Source organism: Terrapene carolina, unplaced genomic scaffold (assembly GCF_002925995.2).
Source record: "Terrapene carolina triunguis isolate 2854851 unplaced genomic scaffold, T_m_triunguis-2.0 Scaffold68, whole genome shotgun sequence".
Classification (NCBI taxonomy): Eukaryota; Metazoa; Chordata; order Testudines; family Emydidae; genus Terrapene; species Terrapene triunguis.
The window spans coordinates 38266112-38283761 of NW_020664419.1; the positions used below are offsets into that span (position 1 = coordinate 38266112).

Sequence of the window (17650 nt, forward strand, 5' to 3'; positions counted from 1 at the left end):
TCTTTACATACTCTACAGAGACAGCCACCATTTCCTGGACATCCCCCCTGCAGCTTTCTGCTGCTTTTATACTGGAATCACCTGATTCCTTTCAGAGGGGTTCATTCTGTAATCAGGGCAGGGGCTAACCTCCAGCCATTAATGGGTGAGCCACCCGGTTGCACTCCCCCTGTTTTGTATTGTCTTTATCATTAACAGAGAGTCACTGTAGTTTACATGGGGCCTGATTCTGATCTGACACTGGTGTAAATCACTGACTTCAATGGAGTTACTCAGGATTTACACCACCAGAGCTGAGATTAGAATCAGGCTCATGAACTTCAGGCATGCATACTTCTTCTATTTTAATGGACCCTTTAACAAATGTTGGGACTGATTTTGGTGCTGGTGAGAGGGAGGGAGTGTTGTACGGTCAGTCATGCACTGGGTGACTAGGCACTCTGTACACTTCCCAACTCAGTTCTGGGAATGCACCTTCATTGGGACATGCTGCTCCCTTGTTATCTACAGCCTTTGATTTGCTGGCCAACTTGTGGTGGGTTATTGATGTGAACAAATAGCCACATACCTTAAGGACTAAGCTGAGGCCATCAAACTCTTCATTTGTGACCTCAACCACTCCAAAGGTTACTGTGTTGTACATGGGGGCAAATCCAACTCCCACTCTTTGGCACAATTCTGCTACTCATATGGGAGTAGGGTGACCAGATGTCCCGATTTTATAGGGACAGTCCCAATTTTTGGATCTTTTTCTTATATAGGCTCCTATTACCTTCCACCCCCTGTCCCGATTTTTCACATTTGCTGTCTGGTCACCCTTTATGGGAGAAGGATCTGAAGAAGCCATGGAAGGCATCCACACCCACAGCCTGATATGGAGTCTAATTTCATGGAGGCGCCGAGTGCAGCAACAGGCAGTAAACTGGGGATGAGCTGGAGAATTTGATGCACTGTCTCTGGTCCATGCCCTCTATGAAAGGGAGTGCTAGAGCTTTGAAGGCTCTGTGGAGTTACTTCAGTACTGCTCCACTGCCTGAAGCAGTGAATTCCTCTTTTCCCCATGGAAATGAAGTTAATCTGGATTTACACCACCGTAACTCAGATTGGAATTGGGCCCAGTGGCTAAGGACTCAGCAACAATGTGACAAAGTGTGCATTCACGCTTGCATAAAAAGTGTATTTTAACTTTAAAAAAATCCCATTCCCTTGCAAACTGTCCCTGTATTACCATGACATTGCTCCAGCTGTGAGGGTCCTGAGCCTGTCCTAGATCATTCAGCAGTGATTGCTCCAAGATAGTATCAGACTGTTATTCTGTTGGGAACTGTCTACAATGTCCCAGGCTCTCTTCTCTTTTAATAAAGGGGACATTTGGAGCTAGATGCACCGTAAATTAGGGGCAAGTATTCTCCCTAGCACCTGGCCCAGAAATGAAATGGCTTTAGTGGAGCCACTCCAATTTATGCGGGTGTAATTGACAGCAGAATCTGTCCCACAGCTGGATTTGCACAATCCAGAAGTGCCCCTGTCTCAGGGAAAAAACAAAGGGAGAAAGAAGCCAGAATTCAATGAAGGACCTTGTGCTGGCTGTGAAGTGGCCAGTTAAGAAGAAAGGAAGGAAGAAAAATACAAAAGAGTAATTATTTTTTTCTGAATAGAGAAGGTCTCTGGTTTAATCCAAAAGACATTTTTTTTACCTAGGAAATATATTGTCAAAAATCTTTATAACCATTACTTACTTTCTGGACACTTGTATTCCCAGTAATTGTACCTGAATCTCAGCTCAGAGATCTCTCTCAAATGTTATACAGTCATACCATGCCTATTAAGAAGACACTGTGTTTCCAAGCAATCACCTTAGAAGTTTCACTATAAGAAAAGAATGTGCAAGAAGACTTTGTAAGATTAGTATGCACAAGCAATGCCATGCATTAGGTATACAGCAGAAGAAACAAAGCTTGCATGCAAAGTATGTGTCAGTCTCTAACAACAATGCAAATTATTTTTCACTTGTAAGGCTTACATGCTTACTACTGCCAAATGCACTACAGGTATTTCATAGCCATCTATCTGTTATGTCTTGAAATTTCATTAATATCAACTGAAGGTCTATGTCAAATGGCAGTGTAAAAAATACATTATAAGGGGTTCAATTCTACATAATCATTGTTTGTTGTGATCTGAATCCCTTCTAACATTCCTCTAGCAATGTTATAAAAAGTGATTTTTCTTATACACTAATCACAATGCATATTTCTTCACATTTGTAAAGACCTTCAGAACAATAAAGTTCAGTGTGAATAGACGTGGATGATTTATCTTCTGTTACAGATACAGCAGGCAAAAAAGATAAATTGGTTGCATACCTTTCTGCCTTCTACACATTGCTGGAGCTCTGGCTTAGTCAAGACAGAATACTGACAGTTGTGTGGCTGCCATGTTATTTCTCGCCAGTCACAGGTTCTGTTGTCAGCACAGCTGAGGCAAGGCACAATCCACTGCCCTGGAAAACAGCAAAATGTCTTTTGACTCTCCTACATATTTTTGTCAGCAGGCTAAGGTACTCTTACTACTTAATTAATGAGACACTGTCTAGTTCTGTCTCATGTAGGTTTTAATAATTTTTAACTCTCTGTTATTTTGGAAGCTTGAAAATAGTATTTCTTGCTCCTGTGCTAGCTCCTTTTCCAGTTAGCAAACACTGGGATTTTTGCTTCGCCTGAAAAATTTGGGAATGTCCAGATCCAGTGTTTTAATTTGGGCTCATTCCTAGTTTTCCTTCCTTGTACCAGCCAATCCTTGCTAGGAAAGGAAGCATGATTCAAGTGGGTAATGCACAAAAACGAGACAGAGAAGAAGATGTGGAGTAGAATTTTCAAAAGTGCTTAAGTGACTGAGGAGCCTAAGTCCCATTTTCAAAAATGACTTTGGTGCTAAGGTCTCACTGAAAGTCAATGAGATTTAGATTCTTAAATGCCTATGTCGTTTTTTGAAAATAGGACTTAGGTTCCTAAGATGTGGTTTACACTATAGACCTGTATCGGTATAACAACATCATTCAAGGGTGTGAAAAATCCACATGACCTACTCTCCCCCGCCCCCATCCCCTCGGAGACAGCACCATGTCTCCTATCACAATAGCTACCACCTCTTGGATAGGTGGATTAATTAAGCTGATGGGAGAGCTCTCTTCCATAAGCTTAGAGTGTCTTCATTAAAGCACTACAGTGCCACAGCCACACCGATGCAGCGTTTTAAGTGTAGATGTGCCCTAAGTTACTTATGTGCTTTTCAAAATTTTACCCCTAAGTCTTAGTGAAAATTAATAGAACTAAGGGCATATCTATATAGTGAGTTAATGCTCAGCAAGCCAGGGTGTGACTCTATACAGCATACCAGTTTGCCATGCACTTACTCTCTGTGTGGACCCTACTACCATGCACTAAACGTTCCCTAGTGCACTTTGACATACTCCTGTTTCAAATGCACTATGTCAAAATGCACTACAAAACTTTTAGTGCCTAGTAGCAGGATCTACAGGATGAGTTAGTGTATGGCCAACCAGTGCGCTACAGAATCTTGCTCCACACTAACTTGCCATATAGAGAAGCCCTCAGGCTCTGAAGAGAGTTGAAGAGACCTGAAAATGCTCAGCCCTCATGAGGCCAGTACTACACTAGGAAGACTTTGCTGGTGCCAACTGCAACCCACCCATCCCTGTTCTGGAGAAACAAACTCCGTTAGTAAAAATGCACCTTTGCCAGTTTAACCATATCTACGGTAGGGCTTTTGCTGGCACAGCTGTGTTGGGCACAGGTCACACTTCTTCACACCCCCTACTAACATAACCAGCCAGCAAAAATTTGCAGTATAGTCCTGGTCCTCAGTATTTGACAGCCTCTTTTCTACAACGGTGGTTTCTCTTACTGCAGCATCCTCTCTGTAGAAGGTGCTGGCAGCTGCTTCTGCAGTGGCAGGCTTAGAATATTAAACCGAGCCTTGTAAGCGGTTATTGATTTATTTGTTCTAACTTCTCAGTAACAGGAAAAACTATTATTTAGAATTGGTTCATCTTTCCCAGAAGATTCCCTTAGGGCTGAGATCAGCCCTTCTACATTTTCAGTTGGGATGCAATTGAGGCTCAAATATCTGCATATATTCTTAGGTTTTAAGGCCAGAAGGGATCATTAGATCATCTAGTCCGACGTCCTGTATAGACCACAGAATTTCATCCAGTTACTTCTGTACTGAGCCCAATAACTTATGTTTAACTGAAGCACTTCTTCTAGAAAGGCATCCAGTCTTGATTTGAAGACATCAGAGATGGCGTATCCTTAGTAGTTTGCTCCAATGGTGAATCACCCTTACTGTTGTTATGGTTGTGCCTTATTTCTATTTTTAAATTGTCTGGGTTTAACTTCCAGCCATTGGTTCTTGTTCTACCTTTCTCCACTAGGTTATAAAGAGCCCTTTATAACCCAGTACTTTATTTCCATGAAGGTACCTTATACACCATAATCAAGTCACCTCTCAAGCTCTTTAATCTCTCTCTGTGAGGCATTTTTTCCAGTCCGCAATAATTTTTGAGACTCTTTTCTGCACCCTCTCTAATTTTTCAACACCCATTGTAAAATGTGGACACCAGAACTGTACACAGTATTCCAGTATCTGCCTCACTAATGCTGTGTACGGAGGTAAAATCAGCACCCTACTCCCACTCAGTGCTCCCGTTTATACATCCATAGATCCCATTAGCCTTCTTTGCCACACCACTGCACTGGCCAATCACTTTGAGTTGCTTGTCCACTATAACTCCTAAATCCTTTTCAGAGTCTCTGCTTTCAGAATACAGTCGCCCATTTAGGAAGTATGGGTTGCATTCATTGATCCTAGAGGTATGACCTTGCATTTGACTATATTAAAATGCAACATCCAGCCAATAGAGGGATCCATAACCCTCCAGCACAAGAAAGGAAAGTATTGCTAAAGGCCAGAGGGGACCCGGAGGTTGTGTTAGATAAAGAGCAACCAGCTGGAGGCAGCAGGCTGGGAGCTGGTGGCAAAGAGAAGGCCAGACAGGTTGGGATCTGGGAGCCAGTTTGGAAAGCAGCCTCTTGCTAGCAAAGGGTCCAGTGGCAGTTGTACAAGATAGAAACCCAGAAGTATCCTGCAGCGGGGGCAGGGAAAGTGAGCATATGGACAGGCCTGACTAAGAGTATAGGTGCTGGACAAGAGGACTGGCCTCTAGCTGGGGGATCTGCAGGCCAGTGTGTGACTGCCTGCAGGAGAGCAGTGGCCTGGAGTGAGTACCTTTGGCACCAGGCCATAGGGGCCCCACCTCCTTACCCCTGGACTGGACTGTCCTCAGGGGCTGTGTTAGGAACTTAACTTAATGTAACTTAAAGCAATCATTAATTGCACCATTTATTGCTGGCATCCTTCGCTATTGCTCAGATGCTGTGCTTATGGAAACACACCAAGGGCTAGAGACTGAAGGGCCTAGTGCTTGGAGCTCCTCTAGCACTCGCCACTAAGCCTGTGGTACGCCCAGCACGCTACCAGCCATCTAGGGGACTGGTGTTCCACAGCACTCAGAGGGTACACAGCAAAGAAAAACCCACGGCGAACCCAAGTCAGTTGGCATGGGCCAGCTGCAGGTTTTTCTTTGATGTGTAGACATACTCAGAGCGACTCCCGGCAGTGGGGCCGGTTACAATAGTTATATGGCCAGAGCTGATGAAACACCTCAGATACGTGCACTACCTTCCATAATTGGGCATCTCTGGGCCAAGTTATCTGGAAGACACATTGGCAACTTAACATTGATAAGTGCAAGTGACATAGGAGTTGTAAGTTCAAACAAATTGAAGATATGTAACTTGCTATAAGGTGGGTCAAGTGGGTAAAGAGACTCAGCAAACACAGGTTGGATCAGGTTCAATATTGCTACTCCAGTAAGGATAAATGGCATGAAGGCTTGGCTTCAAGTCTATCCTGATAAGGCTAAGGTCAATGTATTGGTTGTGCAGTATGGAGGAGGAATCTTTGCAGATAAGTAAATGCCTGTGGATTCTTCAATTCCTTGCTTGGTACATTTTTTTCTTGTTCGTTAAGAGGACAGGAATTCATTCAGTGCTGATTTAACTGAATGGTTTATTTTAAAATTGTAGGCTTGGGGATATGCTTTTCAGGGCACTTCTGAGCAATAGCTACGTATTTGTGGGCATCTGACAGCTCAAGAAAAACCAGAGAGCCCAAAGAGATCCACAGCATATAGGGTATCAGAAGGGCTAGGAGGTTTAGGGGGATTGGCAATGGGATCCAGATATAAAGCTTTTAATCTTATTTTTGCAAGTCCTGCATAGGTCAGTAGTGATTCCACATCACTGCTATCCAATGGCTGTTCAATGACCTATGTGATATGATTGCTGTTTCAGTCTGATTTCTAGTGGACACATCAGAAAAACTACTGTCACATTTGGCAGATTTGTCAATCTCGACAGAGAGGCCAAGGACGAAATGGTTGCAGAACCCTCTCCTGGAGATGGTCTCTCCAAATAGGTGTTGAGGCACATAAGTAAGACAGTTTTAGGGGGGATCTTCCACTGCTTACTCCCATGCTTTACTACTTCTGAGGAGAAACAGTTCAGTCTCTGTTGCTGTCAACCCACTTTCAACTTGACTCGAACAGAATGTAATGCATTCGAGTCTCCGCACTGACTTCTCATTTGTTTGCTAAATGGTGGCTCTGTTTGGCTCTGCCTCCGAGAACCCTTCATGTCAGAGATTGCCACTGTCACCGTGTGCTTTGCAGCTTGTGGTAGTAGATCAGAGGAGTCGTGGTGACTGGTCGGCTGCTTGAACTGTCTGCTCTCACCACTACGCTAGGGTGTGAGGCTATGGACAGCAGGGAAGGCAGAACAACAGGAATGAGGCTTCTAAAGATCTGCCTGTCACTTTTCTGGCTCTGGTTACACTAGCCCAGCTTTTGGAAGCACAAGTTTATTCAGGCAGCCTAAGCCCCATTAGCCTTATGTGCCAGGCCCCCTTGCAGGATTAGGAACATTTTGGACACTGCTATGGACATGTTTAATTTTAATCTATAAAAATATAGCAGAGGTTGAGCATGAGACTGTGGAAAACAAGACTGCTGGGTCCTAAATACCTTGAGAGTTTCTTCCTGACACCTTGATGAGAAAGAGGATTTGCATAGGGGTGGCCCCAAACATAAAAGGGGAAATCTGGAAGCAAATATATTTGGTAAGTGGCAGGGTGTTTTGGCTTATCAGACAGATAAGTATAGAGTCCTCCCACATAAAACTGGCATAAATCTTTCCTGTCAGCCCTTGGAAAGCCCTTGCAAGAGCACGTAAAGGGCAGTATTTGTCCTATAATCCTGCCACTGTGCAAAGTAATGCACTACCTAGCTCACACTGCTATGTACTGTACACATACACACATATGCCTAGAGGTTTTATTAGTGAATGATGCACAAAGGTCCTTATTCAAATCCTGCTAAAGTAAACAGGCATGTTTCCTTTGACTTCAGTGGGCTATGGATCAGGCCCTAAAGTTCTAGCTTTTGCTGTTCAAACTGGTGGGGGTGTTTATATATTTAGGGATTTCATTAGGCAGGTGACTTGCAGCACAGGGAGGGAAGGTTCTGTGGGTTAGGGCACTAGCCTAGGATTTGGGAGATTTGGCTTCAAACCCTTGCTCTGCCGTAGACTTCCTATGTGACCTTGGGAAGTCTCTGTGCTTCAGTTTCCCCTCTGTAAAACGTTCCTACCTCACCTTGGTGTTGTGAGGGCAAATACATTAAAGATTCTCAGGCATTCAAATACTATGGTAATTGCAGCCATGTTAGCACCTCACAAGATCTAGCTCACACCATTACTGCTATGCTCCCTTTTAGAATAACAGAGTAAGAACAGAATGCTTGTCTTACTTTGAATTTCCTGACCTACATTGGTTTGTGACTCATATTTAGGGCCTGGGAGTTTTGTTCACAGAGAATTAAAAAATATTCCCAATGTAAAAAGTTGTTAAAGAGCATCCCTAATGGTAATTTCTTTTGGGGGAGGAGTGGTTTAAATTTAGCAATCGTATAAAAACTGGGCATTTAATTTCCTGACATTTCAATTTATTCTTGCAAATCAAATACATAAAACGTCTGGCAGTAACTGTAACTTCTGAGATCACTCTTCCATTACAGAACTTTCTTCTTAATATCACATCTATTTATGAGCTGCTGTGTTTTTAAATCAGAAACTAAAAAAGCAAAATATTGAGGAACTGAAATGTCTGAACAATAAAAGTTAAACTTTGGTGACTGAAAATGATAAGTACCATATGAAAAACTTCTTCAAACAGTTTGTGTGATCTACAATCACTAGCGCTCTCCCTATATTTAATAAATAAGTAGATCGATCCTATAGCACAGGGGTTCTCAAAGATCAATGCACCGTGACCCCCTTCTGACAGCGAAAATTACTACACGACCCCAGGAGGGGGGACTGAAGCCTGAGCCTGCCCGACCCCCCATGCCCTGGGCTGGGGGGGGGGGGCAAAGGCTGAGCCCCACCACCATGGACTGGGGGGGGGGCAAAGCCCAAGAGCTCAGCCCCAGGCAAGGGGCCTATAACCTGAGCCCCTCCACCCAGGGGGTGAAGCCATCGGGCTTTGTCTTTGGCCCTGGGTGGTGAGGCTCAGGCTTCAGCTTCGGCCCTGGGCCCCAGCAAATGTAATGCCAGCCCTGGGGGGTCATGACCCACTTTGGGGTCCCGACCCCCAGTTTGAGAACCGCTGCTAAAACATATGCTAAAGATTTGAGTGAATGATGATATATGTTATAACAAATGTTGTCTATAGGAAGCATTATTCAGTGCCAACAGGATACCTATAGAATTAAGAGTGGTTATAACTCATGTATTTTTAAAAAGCTGCAACTTCATATATTTTTGTATATAATAATTATGCCGTTTACCAGCTGCAAATTAGTAATATTGGATGAAATGGGTACCGAATGAAAAGGGCATCACACAAAATACCCATAGATTTTGCCTTTTTGACATTTGAATGATACCGAGGCATTGCAATTAGTATATTGAGCCAGTTGTCCACCCCACCACACATGCACACCCAACTCTGAGAAACACTGAGGTAATGGAGCTTGGAATGGTTCTATGCCATACAGTACATGTCTTCCAATCAATCAGGAACCTGCCAATTTTCTAATAAATGACAGTGTTGAGGTGCACTGTCAGAGCTGAGGAGTGCAAGGAGTTGGGGTGCACTGGCAGAGCTGGAGGTGGAAAAGGGTTGGGTGCAGGGAGTTGGGGTACACTAAGCTGTGGAGTGCAGGAGGTTGGGGTGCAGGGAGTTGGGGTACACTGGCAGAGCTGTGGAGTGCAGGAGGTTGGGATGCAGTTGGGTGCACTGGCAGTGCTGGGGGCCTTCCACACCTGAACCCCCAACCTCTTTCTTCTCCCCTACCATCCATCTGCATCTACCCCTCTCCTGATAACCCTCCTCCCCTGGCTGAAGCCCCAAACCTCTCTCACCTTATTTCCTCAATCCTCCACCCCACTATACCTCTCTTCCCCTCCCAGGAGGTGTTCACATGTCTATTTCCCACCCCCACCCCAAATACTTTGATTACATTCCCCTCCCTCACCCCCCAAACTGCCACCCATGACTCACAAATCACAGCAACCTCCAACCATTCAGTCCAAAGCTCCTTTTGTTTTAGGAGGGGGCTTGTGATTAACTTCTCCTGAGTTCTGTTCATTGAAGGGTGAGCTCACAGCCATCAATCTCTACCAGGTGTGTGATTACTACCTCTCAGTTTAACAATACAAGGCAGCAGAAGGAAACCAGTTTCCTTGCGGTGGCTGTAACTCAGGAATCCCTCGGCGATATAACCCCAAACTTGGGTCACTAATGCTACCCTACACCCCCATGAAGTGCACCAAATTTCAAAGTGATCTGATTATCCATTTGGATTGTAGAGAACTGTTACAAATGTCAAGTTTAAAGTATATTGTATCGGTGCATGGGCAGTGTAAAAATGTACATTTTATTATATTCTGTTCTCATTTTGGGTCCCCAAAAAATTTAGTGGGAAACTCACACTACCTGGGGTAAAATTAGACAGATTGAGACCATTTTGACTTGCACCACATCAATAGTTTGATTTCTAGCTCTGCCCAAAAAAAAACCTGCCCTAGAAGCTTTTTTAAAAATGGCTATTTTTTCAGGGTTTTTATCTTTGCAACCCTGAGCTCAAATGACTCCAAATTTGGGTCACTAGCTTTACCCGGTACCCTCCAGAGGCTAACCAAATTTCAAAGACATCTAACTAAAGCATGTCAATTTTAGAGGACTTTGAAAGGTCAGTCTTTGAACAGATGTTATGACGCAAGCTTAACTATAGTGGCACTACCACGCCACAGTAATATTAAACTTTAAGCTATGATCTGTTAGGGCCCCATGCTACATTTGTTCACACAAGTCCATGTGGACTTTCCATAGACTACAGTGGCCTGATTCATATGCAGAAGCTTTTCAGAATTGGTTTCCTTGTTTTTAAGCTTCCTTGGACAGCCACTGTGTCTCTTCTATGTTTTGCAAAGTGCCAAGCACGTGGGCAGCACTTAAAACTAATAAGTAATATTATAATAATACTGAACATGTAACTATATATTATGTTACAGCCTGGTTGAAAGCCCATTGAAGTCAATGGGAATTTTACCAGTGGCTTCAGTAGGCTTTGGATCAAACCCTTAATTATGTATGTTGATTTTTCTTACTATCACTGCAATCATTTATCAATCCTGTGGTTCCAAACTGAGACAGACTGCAGGCAACTACCCTGGTTTGACATTAATACTCTGCATTTACTGATGAAAAACAGACATGGGGTAATTCAGGCCCTTGTCCTGCAAGATGCCAAGTGCCTCCTGAGTGGCACTGAGCCACTTCAAATCTACTGAAGCAAATAGGAGTTAAGGAGGCTTAGTCCCTCATTGGATCAGATCCTAGAGGACTTGCCCAAGGTCAACCAAGAGAATAGAAACCAGGGGTGAAATCCTCTACCTACTGCAGTCAGTGGAAAACTTCCAAGTTTTGCCATCAACTTCAGTAGAGCCTGTATGTCACCCCAGGTCTTTGACTCCCAGTCCTCCTGACCATAAAGACCATCCTACCTCTTCAGGGGTTTGGAAGAGTCAGGATTTTGCTGTTTCTTTGAATGCTTAATATGTTTAACAATCAAAGGGGAGGCAAGGGGAGCTGTGCCTTAGTCAGGACTTCAGGCTTTCTCCTAAGGGCACCTGCACAGCTCCTATTGCCAGGATCAGGATCTCAATCAGTAGTTACAAACGTGGAACTAATTGACAAACTAGTCTACTTGCAGTTAACATTTGTAAACCTCATGAAAGCTACACAGCAATATATAAACACTAAGTATTGCATGCTCAGCACTCGGGCTGAACGTTGTCATTTAGATGGTATTAGCTACCTTCACTTTAACAAGAAATTATACTTCCATTTCTGTTAGCTGTGACCTTTGACTCTTTATATTTGAAACATTTGCGCCACAGATGTTATTCATCAGAAGGGTATAATGTATTTTATATTGTTCTTCATTTAGCTATATGCAGCATTCAAAGCAACCTGGGCTCTAGGACCCTGAGAGGGGGCAGATCTCAGGCTGCAGCTAAGCTAGAATGTCTACGCAGCAAATAAACAGCCCTTAGCCCGAGCCTCGCAAGCCTGAGTCAGCTGGTGCAGGCCAACCGCATAGACATACCCTATGTTTCTGTTAGTAGTGTATACAGGAGTATGATTTTATTTTCCATTTGTCTAATAAAGGAAGATATAGAAATAATTATGGTCTTATCCTGCAAAGACTTCAGCATGTGCCTAATTTTATGCAAATGAATATTCACATTTGTAAAAATATACAAGCTTAAATTTTTGTGGGATTGGGGCCAATATATTTTCACATTCAAAACTGCATTCCTTCTATTAACTGAAGAGAGAGCTTGTTCATATTGACCTGCAGCATATATCTTAATAATTATAAAAAAGACATTTAAACCATGCTATTTGGCTTGTCCATTGTGATGTTTAAATCTCTGTGCACTAGTTTATATAAAAGGGAGATATTTTGGTTAGTTAGTTTATTTAAAAAATTGGTTACTATTTTTGTGTATTCAAAACATGGAATTGGAAACATAAGACTGTAGCTGGTAAAAATGCCAATAGGTTTTTTTATTTGCGAAAAAAACCCCAAAACTAACTGTTCTAGGTTTTTCTTCAAAAACTTGAAAAATTTAAAAAAAAAATTCCATTTAAAAATGTATGGTTTTGATGGAAAATTGTCAATGAGCTCTGCAAATAATAATTATACAGGCAAACTATCTTCTCTGAGGAAACTGTTCCACTCAGAAAAAAATGTCTCAAACCTAAACTGCCTGTGTGACTCATATAAGTAAATATATATAAATAAAACAGTCTGTATAGCAACAAAATCATAGTTTCACTTGTGTGTTTTGTGTGCATAGAGAAAGGACAAGGAGATTTTGTGTGTTTTACTTTAGCGGGGTGCAGGTATTTGTTTTTAAAAGGGAGAGAATATGTTAAGAACCAACCTTTTGTGTCCCCAGCTTCACAAGTCTTAAACTGTGTCTGTGAAACTGCTGAAAGGTACTCAGGAGACAGAGGCTGTAATCCACAGGATTCCTCCGGCTGAATTAGCGAACCACAGTCCTGAATTACAATGAAATTAATTAAAATTGCAGTACCATATCCAAAGCATTTAACAGTATGCATGGTGTAAAAAACTTTTGTCAAGGACAGCTAATGAGAGGAAAAAAATATTTGATTGATTCTGAAATCCATTTGTCCTCCATTCAACACACTTTCAAATGTGCTATGTACCAGTGATTTGTAACAAACTTTGCCAACCTACAATCAATGTGTAAAAGGTTGCATTGAGCAGTTCCCTGTGCATCATTTTTGTATAAAAATAAATATACTTTAAATTGTAATCGCCATTTAATTCTTACTTGCTGCCCACATTAATTTTATATGGAAAACCTGCACTCAAACAGAACACGTTTACTTGATTATATGTGCCAATTTAGCTTTAAGAAATACATGTATCCCCACAATCTCATGTGCAAAGGAAAGACAAACAGAGAAAGAGAAAAGAGGAATATCAAGAGGAAGAAATGATTGAGCTGCCAGAGGGGCTAGCTTGGAAAGATTATTACCTGGGGTGGGAAATGAACATAATGAAATATAATTTACCTCAAGAGTTTGGGTCACGCATACTATAGACAAAAGGAAGACCCAATAACGGTCCATATACCATATTAACATGTATAATATTCTATGCCAAAGAATGCTTAGAATTAAAAAAAAATCTTATAAATAGTATTGATTTTTTCTTTTTCATATTTATAGTAAATATGTGTGTGCACTGAGATCTACAATTAATACACATATTATATCTTTGTATCTAGAAATAAAGATAAATTATTCAATCCACAGAGAATACTGAAGCACTAAATTACACTGATGGAAGGGTAAACACTGTAAACACATTTTGTTGAACAGCCTGGTTTCCTGCAATTTGATCATTTCTACTAAATGTTATGGACTTTAGAAACCTGTATAATGGAATTTAATTAATGTTTGGCACTTTAGAAATCTGGCAGTAACAATCTGGAATAGCAATCATTTTAAAATTAAAAGCCTTAAAGTTTGTGGGTGAATGAGTTTCATTGGCTTCAAGGAAATGAGTCTGTCTGAAAATTACTTTAGGGGTCTGATCCTGTGAGGCACCACCAACTTCCAATGGGACTATTCGGGTGCACAACGATTACTGGCATTATTAAGACTTAGCAGGCTTGAGCCCTTATATTTTAAATAATGTATTGTACTGACATTGTTCTTGCATATATAATATACAACTATCTGTGCTATGGTATAACTGGTATAATTTGTATTGTGCTATTTCTGATATCAGATTACTATATTGTAATTTCCTTCATGTATAAAAAGGTGGTTGAATCCCTGCTTTAAATGCTTAGCTCAACTGTAACTATGATACTGCGGCAAGTGCCTCCATAATACATTCACATTTTTTGTATTATAACTTTGAAAAAGAAAAATATGACATGCTATGGAGATCAAAATAATGTTGTTTTTATGACATGAAAAAATATGAAAATCTGACTGCAACATACATTAAGCCATTTATTTAAATACACCGGTTAAATTAAACATTATTCTATCGCAATTTCAGTACTCTGTAAGTTGATTTTTAATTTTTCATAGGATTATTACTTTTAAACAATTATAAACATACTATACAGTGGCAAACAGTTTAAATAGACAGAATAAACCATATAAAGAATGGACATTTTATAAAAAGATTTTTCACATTGAAAGGCGAATAAAATGAAATGTTTAGAAGAAGATAGTGAATTTATAGTTCCCCTATTCATTGAACTATACTGATTTTTGTTTAATTCTTTTTTATTTTTCTTAAATGATACTAAAATAAATACATCTACTGACATGTATTTACTATTGCTTCTAAAATGCACAGCAATCAAACTATTTAGAACAATGTTGTTAATATAATATACTTTGCTTCCACCTTCAAATTAGAACCATGAATGAATGACAATCAATTAGGTCTTTAGACCGTTGGGGTGGAATCCTAGCTCCACTTAAGTCAATAGGATTTTTGCCACTGACTTGAATGGGGACATGAAGTCACCCTTGAAATCATTAAATACTAGTGTACCTTAATTTTTGCTAAGATGACTCTAGGGATACACCCAAAACACAAAAGCAAAGTGCTCTCTCATGTAAGGCCTGATTCAATGCCCCTTCAAGTAAGTGGAAAACTGTCATTGACTTCAAAGTGTTTTGGACCATTTTAATGCACAGGGAGACTCAGTATCTCTGTGGTTTTTTGCACTACCACCGTACTCCCTGTTTAGGGTTTCACAGTTAAAGAAGGCTGATATAAGCAAATGAATGACACTGAGTTCTTCTAGTGTCAAACCGTGATGTCCTCTTGGAGTCTCAGGGTCTGGACACACTGTACAGATATTTGACAGAATTACTTAAGCTAACAGTAACATCAGAAAGCTTCGACCTTTCAGCACAACAATTTGCACAAGGCTTCACAAGGAAGGCCTAAATTCCTGACTAGCCTGCTCTTTGCTCTCAACACAGTGCCATAAGATAACTTAACAAGGATTTTCTTGTTCAGACTTGTGCAGTGTAGGCGTTTAAACAAAAAAAATATTCTTTGATTTTAATTGAATTCACTGGGTGATACCATCAAGAGCAAATTTTGTCTGGCAGGCTTATATTCATGGGGTCAGTTTCATTTGTTAAAAAGCACGTGGTCTGAAATACAACATAGATTGTTTAATAGCAGAATTCTCAACTCAGAGCATCTGGCTGTGAGAGGTCGCAGTACCTGCAGTACTTGAGGGAGGCTCATTTTTGCTTTTACAGAGGTCGAATCTTTTATGATCAAAGACATGTTTAATATTGCTATATAAAAATGGAGCTGAGGCAGCCAGAGGTCAGGAACTAACATTTACTCTAGCTCCATGTATGGAACATTAAGGGCTTTATTAACAGTTTGTGGATTTGTCAAGTTCCCCACAGGTACTACAGTGCTATGACACCCCTCTCGCCGTGCCCAAAGATGAAACGTCTTGTGATCTTAAGTATGTTTACAAGCTATCACTCATTGCAAAGATGAGAGGCAGCCAAGCAAACTTAAATGATACTTTCCCCTTGGTGTCTGCTCCTGTGCATACTCATTTTTAAAGGGCAGACAAAAAAAGAGCCTTGAATGCCTGGACTGAAATCAAAAGAAAGCTCCACTGAAATACGTATTTCAATACATAGCTAGAATTGATTCTTCATACGACTGGTTTGGCATTTTATTAGTAAACTTCACTTTTATCTTTACAGAAAATTTCTGAGGCAATAGCAAACAAAAAGATAGCAAAGCTTTCTCATGTATATTTAGGTAGCTTTCTGTTAACCCCAACCAAGGAAAAGGTCTGTTGGGTGAAGAGGAAATCATCTCTCTCTAAAACAGTCTATAGTGAGATTGCTGCTTCATAAGAAGCATCAATTACACCCTTTAAACAATTGCCCTAGGTTTTCAGCATGTTACCATACAACTACATCAGGTTATTAATTTAGCGCTAATAACTCTGGATGTTTTGTTTCACCTAGAGCATGAAATAATAACAGGATACTATGTATCAGAGTGGTAGCCGTGTTAGTCTGTATCACCAAAAACAATGAGGAGTACTTGTGGCACCTTAGAGACTAACAAATGTATTTGGGCCTAAGCTTTCGTGGGCTAAAACCCACTTCATGAGATGCAACCTGATCTGATGAAGTGGGTTTTAGCCCACGAAAGCTTATGCCCAAATAAATTTGTTAGTCTCTATGGTGCCACAGGTTACTATGTAGTTACCAGTGCCTACATTATAACTTTTAGCCCAGAGTAGTTAGAGCACTCTCTCTTTCTCCCACTCTGGCAGAGAGGGGTGAATTGAAGCTGGGTCTTCTACTTCCCAGGTGAGAGTGCTAACCACTGGACTAAACCCAATAAAGTAGGCACTTTCTCCTCTTGGATTTTGAATGGGGCCTAATCTGGTAGGTGCACTCTCAGCACACCCACTGGATCAGGCCCCACACGCAAGTTAGGTGGACAAACCCCTATCTTTCTGTGGTGTGTGAATTGCTTTGGGGCGGAAGCAGGGACGTAGGTGTTGGGACACTTAGAGGGAAACAGCAGTACACACGCTCAGAGGCAGAAATGTAGGCACAACTTTTACTCTGAAAAACGTAGGTTCTCAGCGAGTTTAGGTGTCTACAGGGTTTGGTGGGAGTTTTGTGGACCGCAATGAAGTCAAAACTGGGATTTACGCCTCAAACGAGAACTTATGCACCTACGTCTGGGGTTTAAGCACCAAAGTACTTTCTTGGCTCTCACTGTACGTGCTCAGCACAGAACACTGAGAAGTATTCCCTGCCAGTCCTACTGAACAAATACAGGAGCAGGGTATCAGAGCTTATCGTGAAATCATAAGAAATATATAACTAAGCTCATGGGCAACTGATTTTTAGCATTAAATACCATGGATAAGTACTCAGAAATGTAATCCCACCTCCTTCTACTATCACAAACCCAAGGTTGTCCAGAACAGTGGAAGAGATCAACCTTCTTTGTTCATCAAAATGGAGCAGAAGAGGCCTTGCACGACTCCCACTCATTTCCTGAACTCCCAGATACACTATCTTGCCCAGTGTTAGCTCTGCCTCCTTACAAACCGTGCAATCATGGGCAGGCTGCAGCTGATCAGATCTCCTTTAAGTGGCCTGTGGCACACCTGCCCTCCCTTTACAACGTTGACAGTACTACCCTACTTCATTTAACTCTGTTTAAATTTTAGAAATGACAGAATCAAACTTCTTGTGAAGCAGGCTATTTTGAATGCTCTCTAAGTCTTTTTAGTCTCACTGGGGCTACTTGATCTGGTTCTATTTAAGCTAAGGCATATTTCTCATTAAGTCCTTTCATCTCTCC

At 41.3% G+C, this 17650-nt stretch overlaps 1 protein-coding gene across 1 annotated transcript in view; it reads right to left on the reverse strand.

The window, feature by feature from the left end:
* CPED1 (cadherin like and PC-esterase domain containing 1) overlaps positions 1 to 17650 on the reverse strand; it is a 200018-nt gene that overhangs the window by 25376 nt on the left and 156992 nt on the right. The window contains 2 exon segments of the mRNA XM_029910837.1: positions 2367 to 2503; positions 12657 to 12774. Coding sequence (XP_029766697.1) covers positions 2367 to 2503; positions 12657 to 12774 — 255 coding nt within the window.